This window comes from Ursus maritimus, unplaced genomic scaffold, assembly GCF_017311325.1.
Source record: "Ursus maritimus isolate PB19 unplaced genomic scaffold, ASM1731132v1 scaffold_7, whole genome shotgun sequence".
Taxonomy (NCBI): domain Eukaryota; kingdom Metazoa; phylum Chordata; class Mammalia; order Carnivora; family Ursidae; genus Ursus; species Ursus maritimus.
This window is the reverse complement of record NW_024426885.1, coordinates 16,326,696-16,352,059: the sequence shown is the minus strand read 5'-3', so window position 1 is coordinate 16,352,059 and position 25,364 is coordinate 16,326,696. Positions and strand designations below refer to the sequence as shown.

Sequence of the window (25,364 nt, the reverse complement as noted above, 5' to 3'; positions counted from 1 at the left end):
CAGGGGGAGAGGGAGAGGAAGAAGCAGGCTCCCAGCGGAGGAGCCTGATGTGGGGCTCGATCCCAGAACTCTGGGATCACGCCCTGAACCGAAGGCAGACGCTTAATGACTGTGCCACCCAGGCGCCCCTGTAAACTGCTTTTTAAACATGGCCTGGCACATAGCTAAATCTCAATATATTAGCTTCGATTAATAACTTCACCTAAATTCTTCATCATTACAGAGGGAATAGTTACATAGTAGTGAATGCAACATGCTGTCATTTATGAAAAAGGAGTGAAATGGGAAGAGGAAGTCCTGGGAATACATACATGCTTATCTATGCAATAAACATTTTGGGAAGAATACACAGGAAACTGGCATCAATGGTTACTTCTGGGAAGGGAGAAAATGGAAGAAAAGATTTGGAAGAAGACTCATTTTTTACTCTTTTGAGTTGTTGTTGTGTATATACAACTACTATTTTGTTTTTACTTTAAAATGTAATAAACTCCGAAGAATATATTGTTTAAAAAGCTTACCAGATGGTTCTAATTATCAGCTATTTTTGAGTCTACTAAAACCAACATGTTAAGGTCTCATCCTCTTTATTTCTCTTCAATTAGTACAAAAAGTTTGAGAACTAATAGCATAGGTTTTAAATCATCATATTGAAAAGAATCACAGAGATAAAGGTTAAGGATCATCTGTTTCCTAAAAGCCTTTCAGAAAGCTACCTATGACAGTAGCTTCAGCGTAGAAAGGACAGGATCCATCTCACTAACAGTGTCAGCAGTCAGTTAATACTTCCTGATTCAATTCACCATAAGGACCAACAGTCAGGCATGGTGCTAAGGAAATGAAGACGAATAAGATTCCATACTTAAGAAGGAGTTCATGGGCAGCTCAGTCAGTTGAGCGTCTGCCTTTGGCTCAGGTCATGATCTCAGGGTCCTGGGACTGGGCCTGTGGCCTCAGGCTCCCTGCTCAGCTGGGGTCTGCTTCTCCCCTCTGTGCTGCACACACACCCCCCTCCCCTGACTTATGCGCCCACATGGGGCTCTGTCTCAGATAAATAAAATCTTAAAAAAAAAAAAAAAAAGAAGTAGTTCAGGTAATAATAACACAAAAACAATGCTTAAAATGATTTCTTCTGAAATCCATACATACCAACTCAAAAAGATGATCAAGGTGTATTAAGTAGGAAAAAAAAACTCCAAAAAGATGCACAGTAAGATTCCAATCAAGTAGGAGGAATAAGTATATGAATACATACACATAAGCTTGTGTGACTTATACATGTATATATGGTAAGATACATAACCAAAATATCAATAATTAGCCTCGGAACAAGGAATGGAATACCAAGGATTTGGGTACAGGAAGAGAGAGGTACAAATGAAGAAGGATTTCCACTTTTTGTCCTGTATACTTCCTTATTATTATTTTTTTTTAAGATTTTCTTTATTTATTTTGACAGAGAGAGAGCACGCGTGTGCGCAAAAGCAGGGGTAGCAGCGGAGGGAAAGGGAGAAGCAGGTTCCCTGCTGAGCAGGGAGCCTGATGTGGGGCTCAATCCCAGGACCCTGGGATCATGACCTGAGCCAAAGGCAGACGCATAACCAACTGAGCCATCCACATGCCCCTGTATGCTTCCTCAATTTATTAAAAATATTTTTGTAGCTAGCATGTATTTATGTATTGCTTTAGCATTTTTAAAAAAGATTAATAACCTATTCTTAAGATACCACTGATACCCAAAATAGTCTAACAGATTAGTTTATATTAAACAAGAAAACGTCACCAGAATATAAAGTTAATAATGATCATGATTTGAAAAATACCTGTTCCATCCGATGGGCCATCTCTTTATGCAACTGCTGAACTGCATTTTTAGCGGCGATGTCCTGAGCTACTAGTTTATCTTTGGAAGTTTTAACTTCTTTACTAAGTTCTTCTATTCTTGATTCTAACTGTAAAGAAAATTATTTCCAGATTATTTTTATAGCTATACCAAACAGACCACCAACACTTCAAATAAATATAAACAATGAAAGGGAACATAGAGAATGTAATGAATATATTTCAAACAGAAACCAAAAGTAAATGTTAGCAATGTTTCTAAATCTCATTAGAATTAAGGTAGTATAAAGCTGATGCAGATTCTGGTAAGATGTATATGGTAAGCTCTAGAACAATCACTGAGGAAATAACTCAAAAAAATATAGTGAAAATATGAAAGAAATTTAATGCAAAAGAAAGCAGTAAGGGAGGGAGAGAGGAACGAAACAGACATGAGACAGAGAAAAAAATGGCAGACATAAATCTGTCAATAACAACATTAAATGAGATTGTATTAAATAATCATATGACAGGCAGAGGTTGTCAGACTGGAGAAAAAAACAAGATCCAACAATACGCTATCTATAAGACATGCTTTAGATTCAAAGATACAGACTGAAAGAAAGAGGATGGAAAAAGATACAGCAAGCAAATAACACCATAAGAAAATAGGAGTGGCTATACTAATATACAAAATAAACTATGAAAAAACGTTACCAGAGAGAGAAGAAAATTTCATAATGATTAAATGGTCAATCTATAATAATTCTAAGTACATATGTACCTAATAACAGAGCACTAAAATACATGAACCAAAAACTGACAGAAATGAAGGAGGCAATTCATAGTTAGAAGACTTCAATACCTTTCAATAATGGACAGAACTAGATAGAAGATTAACAAGGAAATAAGAGACTTGAGCAAAACTATAGAACAACTGCATCTAATGCATCTATACAACATTCCACCCAACAACCAGAGAATACACACGCTCATCAAGTGCACATGGAATACTCTCTAGGACTAAACATATGCTAGGCCATAAAATAAACCTCAATAAACTGAAAAGATTGAAATCTTATAAAGTATGTTCTTCAACATAATGAAATGAAACTAGAATCAGTAGCAGCAAGAAATATCAGAAATTCACAAATATGTAAAAATTAAGCAACATTTCAATAACCAATGGGAGAAATCACAAGGAAAATTAGAAAATATGAAAAAATTAGAAATATAAAGATACAACATACCAAAACTTAGGGGATGTATCTAAAGCAGTGCTTAGAGGGAAATTTATAGCTATAAACACCTATATTAAAAAAGAAGAAAGTTCTCAAATCAATAACTCAAACTTTCATCTTAAGGCACTGGAAAAAGAAAAGCAAACTAAACCTAAAGCCAGCAAGAGGAAGGAAATAATAAATATTAGAATGAAAATTAAATAGAAAATAGAAAAACAGAAAATTCAACAAAATGGTTCTTTGAAAAGATTAACAAAATCGACAAACCTTTAGGTAAAAAAGGGAATGGAGCAAGACTCGAATTACTAGAATGGAAATAAGAGACATACTGATCTTACAGAAATAAAAACAGTATAAATGAAAACTATGGCAAATTTAACTTGGATGAAATAAAAGGACAATTCCTAGAAAGACACAAACTACACAAACCAGCTCAAGAAGAGACAGAAAATCTGAGTAGACCTATAAGTAAAGAGATTTTATTAGTAAAAAAATAAACAAAAACCTACTAAGAAATATTCAAGCCCAGGAGACTACACAGATAAAGTCTATCACGCATTTAAAGAATACCAATTCTTTTTTTAAGACTTTACTTTTAAGTAATCTCTATACCCAATATGGGGCTTAAACTCATGACCCCAAGATCAAGAGTCACATGCTTCTCAGACAGAGGCAGCCAGGTGCCCTGAATACCAAATCAATTTTTCACAAACTCTTCCCCAAAAGAAACACTTCCCAACTCATTCTATGAGGTTAGTATTACCCTGACACCAAAACCAAGAAATCACAAAAAAAGAGGTATAAGACCAGTATCTCTAATGAATATACATAGACAAATTCTCAATCAATGGAAATCACAGTATTAGCAAAACAATCCTACGATATATAAAAAGAATTATACACCATGACCCAAAGCTATTTATCCTAGCAATGCAAGGCTGCCTTAACATCCAGAAATCATTTAATGTAATGCACCATATCAATAGAACAAAAACACACGATCACTTTGACAAATGCAGAAAAAGCATTTGATAAAATTCAACTCTTTCATGATAAAAACACATAGCAAAGTAGGAATAATAAGGTACTTCTTCAACCTGATAAAAAGCATCTGTGAAAAACCCACAGCTAGCATTGTAACTTAATGGTGATAGGCTGAATGCTTTCTCCCTAAGGTCAGGAACAAGAGAAGGATATCCACTCTTGCCACTTTTATTCAACACCATATTGGAGGGTCCTGACCAAGCAATTAGGTAAGAAATGAAATAAAAGCCCTTGGTTGGAAGGGAATAAGTAAAACTCTCTATTTACAGATGACATGATCTTGTATACGTAAAATCCTAAGGACTGACTACTAATGGATATGGGGTTTCTTTGCAGGGGCAGTGAGGTGGTAAAATATTCTAAGATAGTGGTAAAGGTTGTACAACTAAAAACCATTAAACAGTACACTTTGAAATGGGTGAATTGCATGGTATTTAAATTATACCTCAATAAAGCTGTTGGGAAAAAACCCTAAATGTTAGCTTATAGAATATGTGTACTAATTTCCTTATGACAAAATTACCTAGAGTAACACTGTCCAATAGAATATAAGCCATATGTGTAATTTATATTTTCTAGTAGACAGATTTTAAGAAGCAAAATAGTGGTGAAATGAATATTAAACTTAATATATCCAAAATATCACTTGAACATCAGCTTGAAAAACTGACAGATTTTACTTGTTTGGTTTTTTTTTTAAAGATTTTATTTATTTATTTGACAGAGAGAGAGACAGCCAACAAGAGAGGGAACACAAGCAGGGGGAGTGGGAGAGGAAGAAGGAGGCTCCCAGAGGAGCAGGGAGCCCGATGAGGGGATAGATCCCAGGACCCTGGGATCAGCCCTGAGCCGTAGGCAGATGCTTAGCAACTGAGCCACCCAGGTGCCCCAGATTTTACTTTTTTATATACTAACTCTTTAAAATTAAGTGTGGATTTCATACTTACAGCATTTCTTAATTTGAACTAGCCACCTTTCAAGCGCTCAAAGGCTGTATGTGGCTAGTGGCTGCCATACTGAAAGGTGGAGATCTAGAAATAAAACTAAGAAAAAAAAATCCTGCTATACTGACTAGCAAAAGAAAGAAGAATCCAATTTTCTCCTTAAAAAAGGCACAACCACTAACAAGCTTATGAAAAGAACAGCTCTGGTTCTCTCCCATATATTCAGTCTGAAGTTTCTGGTCATCGGCAGTGACCTATCAAAATGTGGCTTCTGTCCATTATTAAGCTTCCCTCACATTTTGAAAATCTAAGTTTGGTTTACTGTGGTATAGCTCTAAAGCACATAAAAATCAGGATTAAGTAAAAGTTACGAATACAATCACCTTCCAACCATGTAATGGTGCATTAAGTATACCAAGACATAAGCAAGTGAAACTTGGCTTAATTTTTTATTATCAATTGTTTACTGTTTTGTTTTGTTTTGTTTTGTTTTTTTGCCTATTATATAGTTTTTGGTGAAGGATGAGACAAAAGGAAAGACTTTTAAGGCTAAAATGCTTCTAATCCTGTTCACGGAAGGAAAAAAGCAGCTCAGAAAGATAAAGGGCAGTTCAGCTTTGCCAATAGTCTGAATATTCACTTTGTTGATCCATACATCAGAGTTCGTGTTTAAAAAATTTAAAAAGGAAAGAAAAAGAGGAAAGACAAACTGGGGAAGACAGCTAGCCAGATAAAATCTGAAGCAGGAGAGCCAGTCTCCCAGTGTAGTACACAATAATACTGAGAATGGAATCACGTTAAACTATAAGCTTAGAAATATTCTAATGTTAGATATAAACTTTAAGATATACATTGCTTCTTCCTCTAAGTGGTAGAAAGTCTGACTGCCAAATTAAATCTTTTTTGCTTAGATTTCTATTATATATAGAATACACTCACACATATCCTATAAAAATACAAATTTACATAAGAGAAAAAAATCAGGTTATGATTCCCATTTCATAAAAAAGAATGCTTTACATACCAAGCAATCCCCTGCAATTAAAATATAATTTAGCTTATAGAACTTTAACTTATATACAAATTTTCAGGCATGTATTTATATTACAAATTGAAGTATAGTGTTTAAAGATTTTTGTCTTTTTACCTGTTTAATTGTATTCATATGCTGCTTCTCTGTTTCTGTTCTTTTTTTTAGTTCGTCTCTTAAATTGTCTTTTTCTGAACAAATGTCTAAGATGAGCTCCTGATGCTTCTTATTTTCTTTAATTAACCTAAATATAAAAAGAGCAGTATAAATAAAACAACTAAAAATGGAGATGTGAAATATAATCTGTTTGCAGATTATAGATACTTATGATTAATATACCAACATTCCTAAGCAGTCCTTTTGTTATGATATGTTATACTTTATAAAACATTCCCTGGCGGTCAGGCTATTAACTTCTTCCAAAGAATCTGTATATTTCAAATCAAGTGAAATATAATCAGATAAAGAAAACCACACTCTTTTAAGTTTACCACGTTGGGCATCTCAGCTACGCACTTCATCCCTTCAGTATTTGAACTCCACCGGATCAGTGGTTCTCAATCTGAGGCAAAGCCTTTCCAGGCATTTGCCTTGAGACATTTTTGGATGCCACAACAGGGGTGGGGGATTGCCACTGGATTCTTTTGGGTGGAGGTCAGGGATGTTGCTAAACATTTTATAATGCACAGTACAGTCCCACCACCACCAAAGAATGATCTGCCCCCAAATGTCAACAATGCTGAGGGTGAAAAACCTTGCTTTAGATTTTATGAACATTTCAATGATATTCTAATAATAGTTACAGAAGAAATCTAAATAAAATTTAAAAATATAAAACAAAATACAAAAGTTCAAGCAGAAATTTCATTTTAAGTCCTCCAGAAAAATATAAATAAAGCCTTAAAAATTGCCTGTGAAGTTTTCAGAACTATAAGAAACCTAGTATTTTGGAATTATTAATAGTAATAGCTATTACTTAACACTTATTGCACAACTACTATTTACTAAGTCTATCTTTAAGTGCATTATTTAATATTCAGGTTTATGAAATTAGTAAGTCTATGGAATTCTGTTTTATGAATTTTAAAAAACCAAAAAACCTGAAGCCCAGCATTTGTTCCAGGTCACACAGCTAGCAGTGGTTGAATTGAGATCTGGGTCTAGTTCCATAGCATAGGCCTTTCTCCTACTTTGAAGATCATTCATTCACTAGACAAATGCTTACTGGGTACCTACTACATACCTATACACTTCTGTGTGCTGAAGTATGTCAGCAAACCATCCCTGCCCTCATGGTGCTTACATTCAAAGGGAGACAGTGAAAATAAACATAATATAATAAAATATCAGGCAGTGATCAGGTCCTATTAAGAAAACTAAAAGAGAGCAAGAGGACATAGTGTGATTTGAGCAGTGATTTTATTTTTTTTAAAGATTTATTTATCTGGAAGGGAGGTAGGAGGGCATGTGCAGACGGAGAGAATCTCCAGCAGACTCCCCACTGAGCACAGAGCCCAATGGGCTAGACCTCACCACCCTGAGATCACCGGTGGAGCCAAAGCCAAGAGTCAGATGTTCACCTGACTGAGCCACCCAGGTGCCCCTTGAGCAGTGCATTTATTTTATTTATTTATTTTTAAAGATCTTATTTATTTAACAGAAAGAGACAGCCAGTGAGAGAGGGAGCACAGGCACGGGGAGTGGGAGAGGAAGAAGCAGGCTTCCCACGGAGAAGCCTGATGCGGGGCTTGATCCCAGAACTCTTGGGATCACGCCCTGAGCCGAAGGCAGACGCTTAACGACTGAGCCACCCAGGTGCCCCTTGAGCAGTGCATTTAGATAAGGTAGTCAGGGTGGGCCTCTCTGAGGAGCACGGGACACAGCCAGGAAGCAAATCATGCAAATGTTTGGGAAGGAGAAAAATGTAGCATGCAAGTTTATTCAAGCCTTTTTGGCACAGTGGTTTAACTTCGATTATTTGACTCGGTGTACTTGCCGCACAAGGATCCTGGCTGCAGTTCACAAGTAAGCAATTCAGGGAGGCAGCAGTGCAAGAACAGCAAACCCTCAAACTGTCACATCCAGTGCACAACTAACCGTTCTTAATTAAGAATTCCTGTTGGGACCTTGGACAACACACTGATGTTAGAAAATGGAGGAATGGATGTGTACACAAAGACATCTGGAAATAGAAGCATTCATGAAAATTTAAGCCAAAGGAACTGAAAGGCAGTTTTCTTTATAGAATATTAAATTAAGGCAAAAAAAAAATTACTGTTGTAGAGCTAACTTGAGTCACAATTATGCTATTATGTGTGTAACAAAAGATTAACTTCGTTAAAATAATATCTAGTATTTTTATGCCTTAATGTCTATAAAACAATTCCATCAGGTATCGTCCCCCTCAGAGATGACAAATTTTGATTCAGAGAGGTTGATGTGCACAACAAATCAGAATTTGCGAGTGGAAGTGGGAATCTTCCAACTGCAGGGTTCTAACCAAAACTGGGCTTACCCCAGTCTACCATGCTGCCACTGTTCTGACAGGATGAGGCAAAAAAAGAATTTTCTACTGTGTTCTTAATATTTTTAGATAAGTTTAACAACTTCTAACTAGTTCATTTCGGATAACCACATTGAAAAATCTTCTGAAGCCAGACTAACTAGGCTCAGATTCTAACTGGGGCATTTACTAGCATGTGACCTTGATGTAATCTTTCTGTGCCTTAGGTACCTCATCTGTAAAATAGGAGTAATAGTTGATACCAGAGGATTGTTGTGATTCCATGAATTAATAAAGCACCTGGCATATAATTAACATCATAAAAGTATATGCTATTATTATTTAATGTACAACATCTTACAATTTACAAGACAGGCATTAAAGTGATGAGTCCAGATCTAAGGTAAGTGGGACGAGGCATCACGGGCAATCTCAAAAAAAAAAAAAAGATCTGAAAGAATAGGTACAGATAGCAAAATGAGGAAGTTACCCTAAAAAACCAAAATAGTAAAAGCACTGATGATCTAAGTACAAAAATCACAGTTTATTCATAATAGCAGCATTCCAGTACGGATATGAATAAAATAGCAGTCATTCGTTTTGAGGTAGTATTAGGGCCTTGAGTCTCAAGAGATATCTGTACACTCATGTTCACAGTATTATTCATGATAGTCAAAATGTGGAAGCAACCCAAATGTCCATTGACAGATGAATGGATAAGCAAAATGCGGTATATGCATACAAAATATTATCCACCCTTAAAAAGGCATTTCTGATAGATGCTACAACATGGATGACCCTTGAGGACATCTGCTAAGTGCAATAAACCAGCTGCAAAAAAATAAATACAAAAGACTGCACTTTATATAGAGAGTATCAAGAAGAAACTTTGAGAAACAAAGTAGAACAGTGGTTGTCAGGGGCTGAGGGCAGGGGAGTTGTTTAATGGGTATGGAGTTTCTGATTTGCAAGATGAAAAAGCTATGCAGATTGGTTGCACAAAAATGTGAATAAACCTAACACTACAGAACTGTACACTTAAAAATAGTTAAGATGGTAAATTTTATATGTATTTTATCACAATCTAAAATAAAAACAAAAAATAGAAAAAAAGAAGGATTCTGGATGCTTAAGAGATTAAAGTTCACTGGATAAACCAATGAAGTTGTAAGCTGGTTTGGGGAAGACTGATCCACTGAGTAAGAAAATCTAGGAGAGTGAAAACAGTGTGGAGGTCCCTTAAAAAGTTAAAATCTGAGCTACCCTATGACCCAGCCATTGCACCACTGGGTATCTACCCCAAAGATACAGATGTAGTGAAGAGAAGGGCCATATGCACCCCAATGTTCATAGCAGCATTGTCCACAATAGCTAAATCGTGGAAGGAGCCAAGATGCCCTTCAACAGATGACTGGATTAAGAAGATGTGGTCCATATATACAATGGAATATTACTCAGCTATCAGAAAGAATGAGTTCTCAACATTTGTTGCAACATGGACGGCACTGGAGGAGATAATGCTAGGTGAAATAAGTCAAGCAGAGAAAGACAATTATCATATGATTTCTCTCATCTATGGAACATAAGAACTAGGAAGATCGGTAGGAGAAGAAAGGGATAAAGAAAGGGGGGTAATCAGAAGGGGGAATGAAGCATGACAGACTATGGACACTGAGAAACAGACTGAGGGCTTCAGAGGGGAGGGGGGTGGGGGAATGGGATAGGCTGGTGATGGGTAGTAAGGAGGGCACGTATTGCATGGTGCACTGGGTGTTATACGCAACTAATGAATCATCGAACTTTACATAAAAAACCAGGGATGTACTGTATGGTGACTAACATAATATAATAAAAAAATATGATTATAAAAAAAATAAATGAAATAAAAGCATTGAAATAGGTGAGAAAAAAAAATCTAGGAGAGTAAACACTAGAAGCAAGGAGATCATTAAAAGCCAGCTACATATCTAGCAATAGTTGGATTATGGTATATTTTTTTCTGTCACCCTCGTGTAGTATATAGACTTCCACTTCCGCTTTCTCTACATACACGCCTCCCATTCCAAAATTTTTTTAAAGTATCATTTAAAAAAAAAGAACCAGTCTGTATTTTAGTGAAGGTTAGCATGTTTTATTTTCCTTTCTTAAAGGTTATAAAAAAACTACTTAGGGGCACCTGGGTGGCTCAGTTAAATGTCTGCCCTGGATCCTGGAATCTGCTCCCTGCTCAGCGGGGAACCTGTTTCTCCCTCTCCTCCCTGCTTGTGCATTCTCTCTCTCTCTCTCAAATAAATAAAATCTTAAAAAAAAAAAAAGACTACCTAAACATTTGCAACACTTAGATATAAAAATCTAGAATAAAAATACAGGATGATATCATTCTATTAGGAAGGGATAAAATAAAACTATCATTAGAATAGAAATTAGCTCCAAAAATCCAAGGGAAGTCTAAAAATTATGTTCTTAATTACTGATAACCAACCAACTCTTCCCTAAATTTTAATTTTTAAAACCAATGAATTTACAATGGGAATTTTAAGAAAATCTTTTTGAATTGTATGACTTCTCATTTTCTTTTGAATTTCTCATAGTTTTGACAATATTATGCTCTACATTCTTTCGAAATTGAAAAACTTGAGCTGTCCTTATAAATATTTCTAGATCTTTAATGAACTCACATTAGTATTTATTCCTTTAGGCATGTATTAAATTACTAGATGAACTTTACATTTGCTCAGTTATTCAGTAAATACATATTTGTTGATCAACTACAACATGAATGTCTATTGTGCAATTAAGAATGGACAAGAATTCAATCTTTAATCCCGGCAGGGGGAGAAAACCTAAAAAATAAAAACTTACTTCTTTATGGTGTGCTCTTGCTGTAAATACTTCTCTTGCACACACTTTTCAAACATAACTAATGCATGTTCTCCTTTATTCATTCCATTTGGTACTCGGTGTTCTTCCACAAACTCTGTAGATAAGAGCTCAGATTCTATTTCTTCCAACAAATCCTCTGACGCTGAAACATTCTTTATTTTTGAAATAAGTTTTTTGGTGCAGTCTGTATCATAGGGACTTTCTGAATAAGTCTTTTGATTCGCTGCTTCTGTAAATGTAGATGACCTTAATTCTGCCAATATTTGTGTTACTCTCTGTTCTGTTTCATTTGTTTTTGAAATTTGCTCTGTAAAATCTCCACCAGGAAAATTAGCTACTTGTTCAGAATTTTCTGGGCATATGTCTGTTTTAGCACAAGAATCCTCACCTCCACCAGGATCCTGAATACACTTTTCCTGTGTTTCAATTTGATTATGTTCATTAGGCTGACATGAAGTTTTATCAAAGTTTAATGACGACAGTTTAGTCTCATTTTCTAAGCTGTTGCTTTCATCAACAGAAAACGAGCTGCAGGAGTCTTCCTTTAATTCAAAGGTTTTCCCAATATTTTTATCAGAAGAAATGGAAGCTACGCGCTCTGTCTCTGACATGCTGATTGACACCACTTCACTCTGCATTTCTTCAAATGTGTTCCTGATCTTCGTTTTACATCTAAAAAAGTCAAAACATCAAAAATTTTTAAAAAGTTTTTTAAACCAAGACCTCATATGTATTTGCACAAACTGAAATAACTAAGGCCACAAATTTTACCACTAGTAATTCTTTTAAAAGACTTCCTTTGAGAGGAGGAAAAAAAACCCAAAACTGAAGGGGACAGCCAATCAATGTGTGCCACAATCGGTAAGGTGCTACAAAGTCTTGCTCTTTCCTCCTTTAATTCATTCACACAACTTCACTTCAGCTGCAGTTTGGCATTCCTTAATCACCCCCATAAGATGTAGGGTATGAAATATCTACAGTTTAAATTGTTAGAATTCAATTGAATTGTTTAGAATTCCTTCAGTTCCATGAGGGGAAAAAACTATTTCAAGAATCTATAAGAAAATATTGGGGAAATAAGATAGCAGGGGAAATACTAGAAGAGAAAGATTACAAAATGATATACTTTAATGATAAAAATTTACTGAGAAGGAAAATTAAATAACAAAAGACAACTATCTAAAGCCCAGGCACCTAGAGCTGAGCTAAAAGAAGTGTGGGTGTTAAAGATCCCTGACAGGAATTTGTTTTTCATCCAGACAAAAATCCAGGAAGCACTATGCTATCTCATCAAGAATAAACAATGTTCAGTGCAACTCAAGTGGAGCCCATATGCACTGCCCAGGTCATAAAGGAAACACTGACAAAACTAATTCAACAACTGGAATACATTTTTATGCTGTTTATGATGGTTAGTATTTTAGCTATTTTCTGAAAATCAGTCAACTTCAAAAATTATCCTAAGATAGATAAATACAAAATATTGGATGTACTGTATGGTGACTAACATAATAAAAAATCATTAAAAAAAATATTCCAGCAATCTTGATGAAAAAAAATTGTCAAGTTCTTTCATCACACATCAACAAAGTACATATAGGGTAGATGAGTTATCAGTGTTATATAAAGTTGGATAAAAAAGGGGGCAAGTCAGAGTTTTGAGAAACTAAATAATTTCAGATGGAGGGTGTACTTATGGAAAACAAAACAAATATACAATTTTCGAATAACAGAAAGATACATGTTTTCATCAGTCTGTAATGGAAGTCCTGGGCGGGGGGTGAAAAAGGTTAAAAGACTGTCAGGTAGAATCCTCAAAATGACATGCAGAAGTGAATTTTAGGACAATAAATCATGATAGACTTATGTACTTTATCATACTATAGTTGCTGGCACATAAGTAGATTCTCCAGTATTGAATTAAAGTACAGAAGTGATAGGATAAAACTAGTATTTGAGGAACATTATTCTAGAAATGCAGAAAATGGGGAAGAATAATTCTAAGAAAGGAAGTATATAGACTTCCTCCTCTGCTTTCTCTTCCTTTGGGGCATCAACTAGTTTAGACACTGGCCTTAATACTACAAATTTCTTATCTGTATAACATATTTCCAAACAAACAAATTGTCATTATCTTGCTGCATATGATATGCTATATACAAGACAAAGCCCCTACTAGTATTAAAGGATCGGTTTAGACGATACGAATTAGTGCGGTGAGTTAATAAAAGGCTTCATCAGCATGGTGTATTCCAAAATCTAGGACAAAGTAAACTAATTCTCAAATACAAGTATTAGCCTATATAGTTCTCTCTAAAGTAAGTCACTTTAAGATATAACTTGTTAATGTGTTGCTGCTGAATTTGTAATCTTAATTTAGAAATCTAAAAATGAATGGTTTTAAACATCATAACCAATGTTATAGCAACTGACCAAAACAGATAACAAAGACTCTATTTAAATGAGAATATATAAAGGGATTATGACTCTCCAGCATCAAGCAAAAAGAAAATTTATCCTTAGAGAATGTGTGCCATGCTTTGTCAAGAGGAAAGCACTAATTGTCAAGAATTATCCTTTTATCCAGCTTTCATATTCTCCACAATTCAGTCTTCAACTTTATTTTCCCTCCTAGAATTCAACCACTTTGACAATTTGAACTCCTAGATGATATCCACATTAAGTTACTTTCAGTCCTGTGTTCTCGAGTTACAGATAACAAATTACCTGTTTGCCTTCACTCTATGTCCATATTAAAATCTTCACCTGAATATAGACATGTTGAATGGATGTTCCACGATAACCTCAAACTCAAAATGGCATAAATCCCAAATCAAAATTGTATCTCCTATAATTGAGCACTCCCAGTTAATCCTGTTTCTGTCAATGGTACCATTTTTTTAAAAAAGATTTTATTTACTTGACAGAGAACACAACTAGGCAGAGTGGTAGACAGAGGGAGAAGGAGAAGCAGGCTTCCTGCTGAGCAGAGAGCCCAGTGTGGGGCTGATCCCAGGATCCTAGGATCACGACCTCAGCCGAAGGCAGACGCTTAACTGACTGAGCCACCCAAGCGCCCCGAAAGTATCATTTTTCTTAGTCATGACGCCTTCGTTTCCTTTGCCCTCATATTGTTTTACCAATTTCATGCCTCAAGTTATACCCTCTTTTCTAATGCCACTGTCCCCTACCTGTAACCCAATCCAGGTGTAATCACCTCATACCTGTAACACTTGAAATGTTGGTTTCTCAATCTTACTCCCTGACATGGGCAAGTGACTCCCTGACATGGGCAAGTGACTTGAGACAGCACTAGGTCAAGTGTCACCCAATTCAGAGAAGGGGTTGAAGTGTGTACAATGGCTCTGCCAAGGGGGAGCAGGAGCTGCCCTGTGAAGTGGGCTGGCCCTCAATGGCAGAAGGGATCAGGGAGGTACAACCTTGCCCCTAAAAAATCCACACACTACCTCCACAGAGACCACCACCAAATGCAATCAGACGAATCAGACTGAGGCCAGGGCTATCTCTTCCCTCTTTAGAGGTTCCTGTAATAAGAATTCTGCTTCCACTGGCTGGTCTTCTTCTCCCAACTCCAAAAGGGCTAGCTAGAGAAAAAAAGAAGGGACATATTTTAGAGTCAAATTACTTCTTCTTTAATCCAAGCAGCTGGGAACTAACACCTTCAGCCTTTCTTTAGGTAGAACAAGGAGTTTGTGATTAATGTTTTTTGTTGCTTGTTTTTTTAAAATGACTGAAACCTGTCTTAATTTCTGGAATAAATTTTCCCCTAGAGATCAAAAGTGGCAGAAAGATATGACATCAAAGTAGTACATTATCAGGGGACTGTACTTCAGAGGGAAGTGTAAAGGATGGGGGTGTTTTACACAGTAAGATGAGAGACCCAACGAGGAAAAACTAAAACCATTTTATGTTTACACTCAGAGCTGCAATTCCTCAGTAAACCAGTCATACTACTTTCCCAGTCTTCTCTCTCAATACATTCCTAAAATCCTAGGACTTCACTATAATGGACCAGTAGTCCCTGACCAGTCTACTCAAGATTCCTCCAATCTGCACATTAACATTTCCATGGCTTTGTTCCCATCTAGAATGTCCTTCTCTTCAGTCTTTCCGGAGCCTAATTATATTTAAAGGTCCAATTTTTACGCTTCATCTTCCTCCAAATTTTCTCTCATTGTAAGTACAAAAACACTACACTCATTAAGCACACAGTCACAGCCTTCCTTGTGACACTTCTGAACAGTCTTCAGTTTTTAAAATGATCTTTGTACTGGAAAGGAGGAACATCACTCTGAACTGAATGAAACCTCTTAAATCTCCAGCAATAATAATAAATCAACAAATATATTCTCTACATTTGCATTCATTCTTGCAAATATTAAAGCTGTTCAGTTCTCAATGAGGGTGGGGTCCACTAGGTTTATAAAATGATCTGAGACTTTTAATGTGCAGAATAATAAAAGTTTGTCTCATTCTGCTGGATATTTGTCTAGGTTAAGAAAAACAAAAACAATAATTTAAGGGGGGGCATACCCAAAACTCTCAGTAATCAAGGTAAAATATTTGGTGAATATTTTGAAAAATCTAAAGTAATGTAAAATACTATGATTAACAAAACACAAAAATTTTAAAAAGAAAAATGAAAATAAGCCTGTTTTAAGTTTACCTCAGCTTAGAATGTTTTTACATATTATCCTTCTGTAAATTAAAAAAAGCTGAGTTTAACCTCAAAAGACAAGTACTTTCTATACTGTTGATCAGTATATGCCCCTGACCTTTGAAAAAGTCTTCACATAAATGGTCATCTGGTAACCACTTAGCTTGCAAACTGAGTTTTCTGATGCTTAAATGAATACTAATCGGACACAAAAGGAAAAGGAGATGGGTTAAAGAAAATCTATGTGTATATATATATGCAACAAAACCATCACCAAAGATTAAGTAACTGTAAAAGATTGGTGGGGGGAGGGGCACCACAATGAGCTTGATTATATCCACAATTAACCAGGTAATTAGGGGGGGGAAGTCAGCTGAGTCCTCTTGTGGGCCTCCAGTTGGCCATATAGATGTAGGCCAGTCTGGTTGTGTCCAAGTTTTTTTCTTTGGGGGACAGGGGTAGTTGTCATCAAAATTACTGAGGATCCAGTAGCCTAAAAGTAGTTTAAAGGGAGAGGGTGTAAAACTAGACATCTGTTTACAAGATTGTTTTAAATAAAAAGTGCTTGTACAAATCAAATCCATGCTCACATATACAGTGATTATATAGATTACAATATCTATTCCTTTACTGAGGTAAAAAAAATAAATAACACAGGTTATTTGACTTTTTAGCAACTCTTACTCATTAGGGGAAAATACTATATTTAAAACTAAACAGTCACAAAATTCCTCTCAGTTTAAGCACTTTTTCAGTTGTTTCTGACACAGTACTACAGGACCAATTCACACTTCAATACTGTTTCAGTGAAGTGAGAATTGGTTTCGCTCTTACTGGAGCTCATCAGCTGTAGGCAACTGGTCAAGAAACATTTTTTATTTGCCTTAAAGCCAACCATTACCCACCTCTGTTTTATTTCTTAATGCAAGAACTCACATTTCTATAAAATTATTTCCATATTAAGAGCCTTACAAATAAAAACACTTTTTAGTACTATTACTTGTTTTCTTAGTAATTAGCAGTATAAACAATAAAAAACTTAAGCTTACTCAATAAACTGCAGATACAAATGAATCCAATCCACAGATATTTGGCAACAGGTTACCAAACAAACAAGCCTCATACAAAAGTAACAAATCACAAATACATTTCCGAACTGTTAATTCATTGACCAACATGTACTGAGCATGTATAATGTGCAGGCACTGTTCAATGTGTTGGGAACATGGCAGTGGAGAAAACACGCATAAGTTAGGGAGTTTCCAGTCGGGTATAGTGGACCAATATATATAAAAGCTACATGTTTAAAAAAAAAAAAAAAAGCAGCTCATCTTTTACTCTTCATGTTTACAGCATTTTAATATGAACATCTGTCAGTGTTCCCTCAGAAGCTATATAAGATACGCATAAATGTTTTAAATACAACAGAAAAATCTGGCTCAGTTCAGCATAAATATTATTTACAACAAACAACAAATTTTTAAATTACAAACTATACCATATGAACCTCAAACACCACCGATATATTTCTTAAAAATCATGTCCACTAAGATAAGCAAGTAGAGACTGTGAGAGCACTCCCATTCTTCACTATAATGGTTTACTGTCCTTCCTAGGCCAAGTACATTTAAAGGTTTTTCACAAATTCCCCAAATACACTTTAAAACCACCATGAACAAAAGAATAATTTATCTGACCAGTTCTAACAAGGTTCTGATATGGCAATTAAAATCAGAAGCAACATATTACATCAAAAATGTATCCACAGTCCAACATAATCTGATCCCAAATCAGTAATTTTTGATGGACGTTACCTTTAAAATACAAACACATCCCTGGATGAAGTTTTTAAACGCAGAATAAACTAACAGAACAGAAAGGAACCTGTGTGAGAAACATGAAAACCTTGTGTCACATGATGAAAATAATCAGACATGAAGTTCACAGGTGAATTTATGCAAATCAGATTAAAAACTAAGGAAAAAAAAGACTAAAAACTAAGCCAGCTATTTCAAAGAACTCTGAGTTCTATCCAAAGAGAGAAATATTTTATCTAGTACTCACATTTAATTATGTTTGCAGGTAAAATTTAACTTTAATGAGTCTCCTTTACGTGAAACCTATCACTAGATTTTAAAAGTTTCCTTTATTCTACCAGTTTTAAAGAGTATGAAGCCAAGCTCAATTACCCCTGTGGGAATTTGTTTAGCTTTGTACCTAAGACTCAGGGCAGAGTAAATTTTACAGTTATGTGCATTATATTACAAAAAAAGATGTTGGAAAGACAGACTCAGGGGGTCCCTGGGTGGTGCAGTCAGTTGAGTGGCTCTTGGTTTCAGCTCAGGCTGTAGTCTCAGGGACAGAAGATCAAAGCCCTGAGTAGGGCTCCACGCTCAGTGCTGGAGTCGGCTTGATATTCTCTGCCCGACCGCCTCACGTTCCTGTGCTCGCTAGCTTCTCACTCAATGCTCTCTGTCTCCTAAATAATCAATCAACCAACCCTAAAAAAAAAAAGACTCAAGGCAATAGATGCAGCAGAAGTCCCCCCAAACAGTACCAAATCCTGCGACAGGATAACAGGAAAAAGAGAAATTATAGTCGATCAGGATTCCAAGAAAAAGAGGTTAGCGACCATACCATCTATCACATTATCAAGTCAGATGTCATATTATCAGTTTACTCTTAGTGCAATTTTCTAACTCTTAATAAGTTTCAAAGCAAAAAGTTATTAATACAGAAATCTTATTTTGAAGCTATCTGTGGAGCGCTCACTATAAAAAATTATTAATGAGTCTCAGGAAATACAAAGTATTTTTGGCTAATATTTTCCCAAATCTAAAAATTAAAAGAAAATGAAAAGACTGACCTATAGTTCCCTTTTCAAAAAGGAAGACTAATAAAAAAAATTAAAGGTAAGTTGTAAGCCTGCCTTCTATTAAGGGGTTCTGGTTAATGTTTAAATTTTGAAACCACCTTTGGCCTGCGTTCAGTTAATATGGTACGATATAGTTTACCAAAAGCATTATTCATTAGTACCTACTATGTAATCATCCCTACAGCAGACTATCAGCTCATGTGTCTTAATGACAAATATACTCACAATCCAATCAATACTTTCTTTGGTGGGTTTAATTTTGACTTTGTGTCTATTGCCCCTTCATGCCAATGCTTTTCCTTTTGTTTACTTAGTCCAAATAGATTTTTTTAAATCTTAGTAGCTAAAAAGTAAAGTTCAAGAAGTCTGCAAAAATATTAAGATCACAGGGTTATTTGTAAATTTAAATGATCTATACTCCCACCGTTGCCCTGAAATACTAAACATTTGCAATACCCTAAGCCCAGTGAATGTTTATGAGAAATTCAAGAATCAGCTTTATTATTGTTTTAAGATTTTATTTATTTATTTGAGAGAGACAGATGAGAGCATGAACACAGCTGGGGGAGGGGGAAGGGGAGAGAAAGAGGGAGAAGCAGACTCCCTGCTGAGTAGGGAGCCCCAGACTGCCTCAATCTCAGGATCCTGAGATCATGTCCTGACCATAAATCAGAGGCTTAACTGACTTAGCCACCTAGGTGACCCTCAGCTTTATTATTTAAAGCCAGAAACAAGGGATAAAAGAAAAACCTAAATTTTATTGAAAGAAAGAAAAAAAAAACCCACAGAACTTGAGGTCAAGGATTCTTACTTTAACATGAAATTGTTATATGCATTTGGAAAACTAATAAAGATTACTAGTTATTCTTCAAAGGGAAAGACTATTTTTCTAAATTTCTAAAGGAGGCTCCTTCGACCTATTATCTCTTCATTAAGAGTATTCTGTACTGGGCGCCTGGGTGGCTCAGTCAGTTGAGCCTCTGCCTTCAGCTCAGGTCATGATCCCAGAGTCCTGGGATTGAGTCCTGCTACTGGGCTCCCTGCTTGGCCTGGAGCCTGCTTCTCTCTCTCTGCCCCCCCACCCCCTTGCTGCTTGTGCCTTCTCTCACACAGGCTCTGTCTCATGCTCTCTCTCAAATAAATAAAATCTTAAAAAAAAAAAGAGTATTCTGTACTGTTTTACCTTCACTTGCTGATATCAGCATGAAGCTGTAAATAGACGTCTTTAAACTGAATATAGTAAGCAATTGCCATCAGCTATGCTGTCATTGAATAGCACTAAAGGACAACTCTTGCATTTACGGGTGAAGGAACCAAAAGGTCACAGAATAGTTACTGTGCTATACCACTCCTATCATGTTAGCAATAAGACTCTGAAATACCAAGGACACTCTCTGGAACCTTCACTGTTAAAAGAAATCTCTAGGTTTATATGCTGGTATTCCGAATTTGACAAGGTTTCAAAAATAATAACATCAACATAAACACAATCCATGCATTTCCAGGGAAAAACACAAACACACACAAGCCAGGCATTTCCAGGTAGATTCTTCAGTATTTATATGTTTGCCTACTACAATACAAAAAGGAGTTTTAATTCTTTGTAAGATTTGTGAATTACTCACTACCTTTGCAGAATTTTAAATAAAATGAAAAAAACCGAAAAGAAAAAAAAGAACGAGGCCAATCACTTTTCTATTTTTGTAACGATAAACAAAAGTTGAAAAGTAGCTGTACAGAGAAGAGACTTTATACACAAGGAGATAGTTCAGTTTCACTGTCAATGTCTCTTGAACCTTAATCTTTCCCACAAGATCAACTCGGCAAATATGAAGGTGTAGTTTGTAGTTAGGAAGGCTACACCCACAATTAGCATACCTACACAATGTTTTTTTTAATGACTAACAGCACACCTTTTGAAATACTGTTCCACTGATTTACTGCACAGTTTTCTTACAAAAGCTTCCAGCCTATCATTTAGCAAGAAGTAAAAACTCTAGGCATCAAGGAACATCACAAACACACATACGGAGAAAACTGCCAAATGCCTGGCACCGTACACCATTATTTTTACTATACTAATCCCTACAGATAACAAAACTATCAAGTGAAAGAGGCAGATTCTAATCCAGATGCTCCGACTCCAAATCCAGGCCTCTTTACACTAAACAAAACCAAGATATGAGTATTAGCTACAGTTGTTAAATTGCTAACAGCTAAGCAGTAATAACACCTGCGCTATCCCCAGGCTTGCTGCTAGGGGACATGTAAAAGAGGCTTTCCCATGTTACAAGTTCGACAGAAATTTGATTTATCCTTATCAGTCAAGGTTTAATGCCTAATGTCCTTGGAAGAAAGGCAACATAAAAACCAGTAACAGTATCTCTCATAACCAAAATCCCAAAGAACTGTCTTTAAGTTACTTAAAATCACAGTAACGAAAGAGTTTATAAGACGGTAAAAAGTCTCCACAACAGTAAACATAAAACACACACACACACTCAACTTGAAGACGGAAAGAGAAATAGGCGATTGAGTCTGAAAAATCGCCGAGCAGGTGGGGCTTAGCAGCAGTTCGCACTGGGAGACCAGGCAACTGGCCCAAATTAGGCGGCTCTCCAAGCGCCGCTCCGGAGGCACGGCCCCCGACCCCCGCCGACCTCTCCGCCGCCTTCTCTCCTGTCGGCCCGGGACCCAGGGAACAAGGCAGGGAGAGGAAGGCTTCCTAACTCCGTCCCCCAGCGCTTGCCTGCCTCCACTGTCCGCGAGAGGCCAGGCGAAGAGCCAACCCAGGACCTGCAGAACGGCGGGGGAGGCGGGCAGTCCCTCCGCGCTGCCAACGCGACTCCAGTCGGCTCGCGGCGCCGGTCAAGCACTCACCCCACTTCTCCGAGTCTCAGGCCGCACCCCTAACGAGGCCGCTGAAGCTCCGGCTCAGGGCCTAACTTCTCCATAGCGGGGTCCGGAAGACCAGGAGGTGTGTGGAGGGGGCGGGGAACAGAAACCAGGGACAAGGCCAACACCGCACTCCCTCTGCCTAGGCTTCCCCAACCCCCCGCGGAGCTGACACATCAACAAAGATGGCGGCAACGCTGAAGCCGGCCCAGCTACAGCTGAGGGGGCGGGGCTCCCTGGAGGAGCCAATCAGCGAGGCGCGGGTGGTGTGACGGAGCGCCCCTAGGGGGGCCAGTGTAACCTGTCTGCAGTGGGCGGGACCGGGGCCGCACCGCCTCCTGTACCCAGAGCGCCCAGCCCCGAGCTCAGACTCTCTGGGCACCCACGCCACGCCCCGACTGACTCGGCTAGCCAGCAATCCTGCTCGTCCTGTCCTGTCTCTCACGCCACTCCCGCCCCAAGCCTGTTCTTTCTTTCTGTAAGACGTTCTCATTGGATATAAACCCACCTCACCCTTTGACCCTTCTCATATTAGTCAGGGGCATAAAGCCATAAAAGAATTCGAAATTGTGACTTCCTGGCTCTGATGCGCAAACCTTGCACCTGACCTAGGCGGAATTAGCAGGAGGAGCCTACCTGTCCGTCTGACAATTCATCCCTGGGAGAGATTCTGGGGGTTTCCATAACACCGCGTTCGTATCTTGAACCTGGCACCCACTGCCATTGTTTAATAATAAACTGCCCCTGCGTTCTTCGCTGGCACCAGGCTGTGAGCGCCTTCAGCGCGGGAAGCGTCCTCTCCCAGCTGGGTGTCCCTGATCGCAGTGTGGGGACTGACTTGCAGGAGCTGCTCAATAATTGGCAACAAAACGTGTATTGGAGGGAAAAGTGTATTGAATACAGTTGCCTCATCGGGTCCAGATAAGTAAGGGGAACAGTTTCAATCTGCGACGGTTTGACAAATCTATGCTGTCCAGTGATATTCTTTGGTTTAGTACTTCCTACTCACGACTCATGAGTGAAAGTTAATCCTGACAAGTTGTCAACGTGAGAGTTTGTAAAGCAAAGCCCGTTTCTGTTCTGTTAAGCTTCTTCAATACTAACTGGTGGGGGGGGGGGAAATCACTAAAAAAAATCAACACTATGTCACTTTGTTCCTCTTTCCTTTCCTTTTTTTCTTTCTTTCTTTCTTTTTTTTTTTTTTTGCTGGATTTGTTTTTTTTTAATTTTTTATTTTTTTAATTTTTTTATTATATTATGTTAGTCACCATACAGTACATTCCTGCTTTCTGATGTAAAGTTCAATGATTCATTAGTTGCGTATAACACCCAGTGCACCATGCAACACGTGCCCTCCTTACTACCCATCACGTCTATCCCATTCCCCCACCCCCCTCCCCTCTGAAGCCCTCAGTCTGTTTCTCAGAGTCCATAGTCCCCCATGCTTCATTCCCCCTTCTGATCACCACCCTTTCTTTATCCCTTTCTTCTCCTACCGATCTTCCTAGTTCTTAGGTTTCATAGATGAGAGAAATCATATGATAATTGTCTTTCTCTGCTTAACTTATTTCACCTAGCATTATCTCCTCCAGTGCCGTCCATGTTGCAGCAAATGTTGAGAACTCATTCTTTCTGATAGCTGAGTAATATTCCTATTGTCTATATGGACCACATCTTCTTAATCCAGTCATCTGTTGAAGGGCATCTCGGTTCCTTAGTGGCTGGACCAACTTGCATTCCCACCAACAATGTAGGAGGGATCCCCTTTCTCCACATCCTCTCCAGCAATTGTTTCTTGCCTTGTCAATTTTTGCCATTCTAACTGGCGTAAGGTGGTATCTCAGTGTGGTTTTGATTTGAATTTCCCTGATGGCTAATGATTTTGAACATTTTTTCATGTGTCTGTTAGCCATTTGTATGTCATCATTGGAAAAGTGTCTGTTCATATCTTCTGCCCATTTTACCTCTTTCCTTTTCAACAGGAAATGGTACCTCCCCCCTTAAATGAAAATACTGCAGTTTAACTTTGCAGTTAAAGTGTTTTTGACTGTGAAGAAATAAATTGACTTTAAAACAGTCAATCCACCAAACATTCCTAGTGAGATATATTTTTCCAAGGGGGAAAAATGTAAGCCCTTTTCACAGCTCATATTGTTAGTAATAACCTTCATAGTGTTATTTCTGAAATATATGTATTAGTTTAAAGCATATAATTATGCTTCTGGATGCTAAGATTTTCATTGTTGGAGAAAGGAAATACAAAACCAAAGAAATTAAGTAAAAATTCTGCAATCCTAAATTTGAATTTAGAAATATCAGTATGAAGTCATGGGTTTTTTTTTTTCTTCATTAAAAGTCTGTCCACTGAAAAGGCCTGGAATAATGATCAGCAGAATGCACAACCCTATTCTCCATCATTTCTAAATATAATTTCCCACAAAGAGTCACTCGGGCTCCACTTGGAAATCGAGGACTGATTCTAAGTCTGAGCAGGAAAGGTGCAAGAAAGTCTGAGATATATGTATAAGAAAGCAAAGAAGAAAAATAATAAGAGTTGTGTCAAAGACTCAGGAGCCAATTCAAAAGTGTGCCCACTGTTCAAAGGAAAATTTAGCATTAAAAAATAATAACAACAGCATTTGAGACTCTTCGACTACGTCAAAAATTAATGTGTGTTGATTTTTTAAAACATTACTGGTCACCTTAGGAAGATGCCAAAGAATCATCACAGTCTGAAAACTGATAAAAGAATCAAGCATCCTAACTTTCCTGTTACAACTGAATTTCAATCAAATAATCAGTGTAGGAAAGTTCTTTATAGAATTCCAGATAATAAATACAGGAAATAGATTATTAGCATTTTGTAAACCTTAATGAAATAATGGATCTAGGTAACAATCATCAGTGAGTCTAGAATCATTAGACAAAAAGCCAGTGGAAAACTTTATAGTGGATGGATGGGGCTGACAACACTGGAACCTGCTAGATCAATTTTAATATCCTCCAAAGAGAAACAACTAGATATTAAGTGTCTTCTGATGTGACGCTATAGAGGAACACAGTACCACCTGTGAGTATTCTTGCCAGAGGAGATAACGCTCAAAATTGAACTTAAGAAAAACTGCTATTACTTCAATATATAAATAGCAAGAAAAGGATTAAAAGGAAATCTCTTTTTAAAGTACATCACTGAATACAAATATAGGATCTTGCCTGGACGCCAATTTGAACATACCAATTATTAAAGATCATTTGAGACTTTCTGGATATTTTAAATACTAATTTTATGGTATTAAGAAAGTGTTAAGAAATTGTTCAATTGTTAATGGTTAAGTTTTGGTGCTGCTTTTAAAAGTTATTATCTTTTGGGGTGCCTGGGGTGGCTCTGTCGGTTAAGCGACTGCCTTTCGCTCAGGTCATGATTCCAGAGTCCCAGGATCAAGTCCCCCC

General features: G+C 37.2%; 1 protein-coding gene across 2 annotated transcripts in view; it reads right to left on the bottom strand.

The window, feature by feature from the left end:
• CCDC186 (coiled-coil domain containing 186) overlaps positions 1-23,070 on the bottom strand; it is a 51,608-nt gene extending 28,538 nt beyond the window's left edge. Inside the window, exons 1-5 of one of the 2 annotated variants that reach the window (XM_008684821.2) lie at positions 21,900-23,070; positions 14,934-15,071; positions 11,446-12,138; positions 6,198-6,324; positions 1,824-1,952 (exon numbers count right to left, since the gene is read on the bottom strand). In XM_008684821.2, coding sequence (XP_008683043.1) covers positions 1,824-1,952; positions 6,198-6,324; positions 11,446-12,104 — 915 coding nt within the window. In that variant the 5' untranslated portion in view covers positions 12,105-12,138; positions 14,934-15,071; positions 21,900-23,070. The remainder of the gene's footprint in view (positions 1-1,823; positions 1,953-6,197; positions 6,325-11,445; positions 12,139-14,933; positions 15,072-21,899) is intronic. The other variant, XM_040624242.1, reaches the window with a different exon arrangement.
• Positions 23,071-25,364: the final 2,294 nt, after the last annotated feature.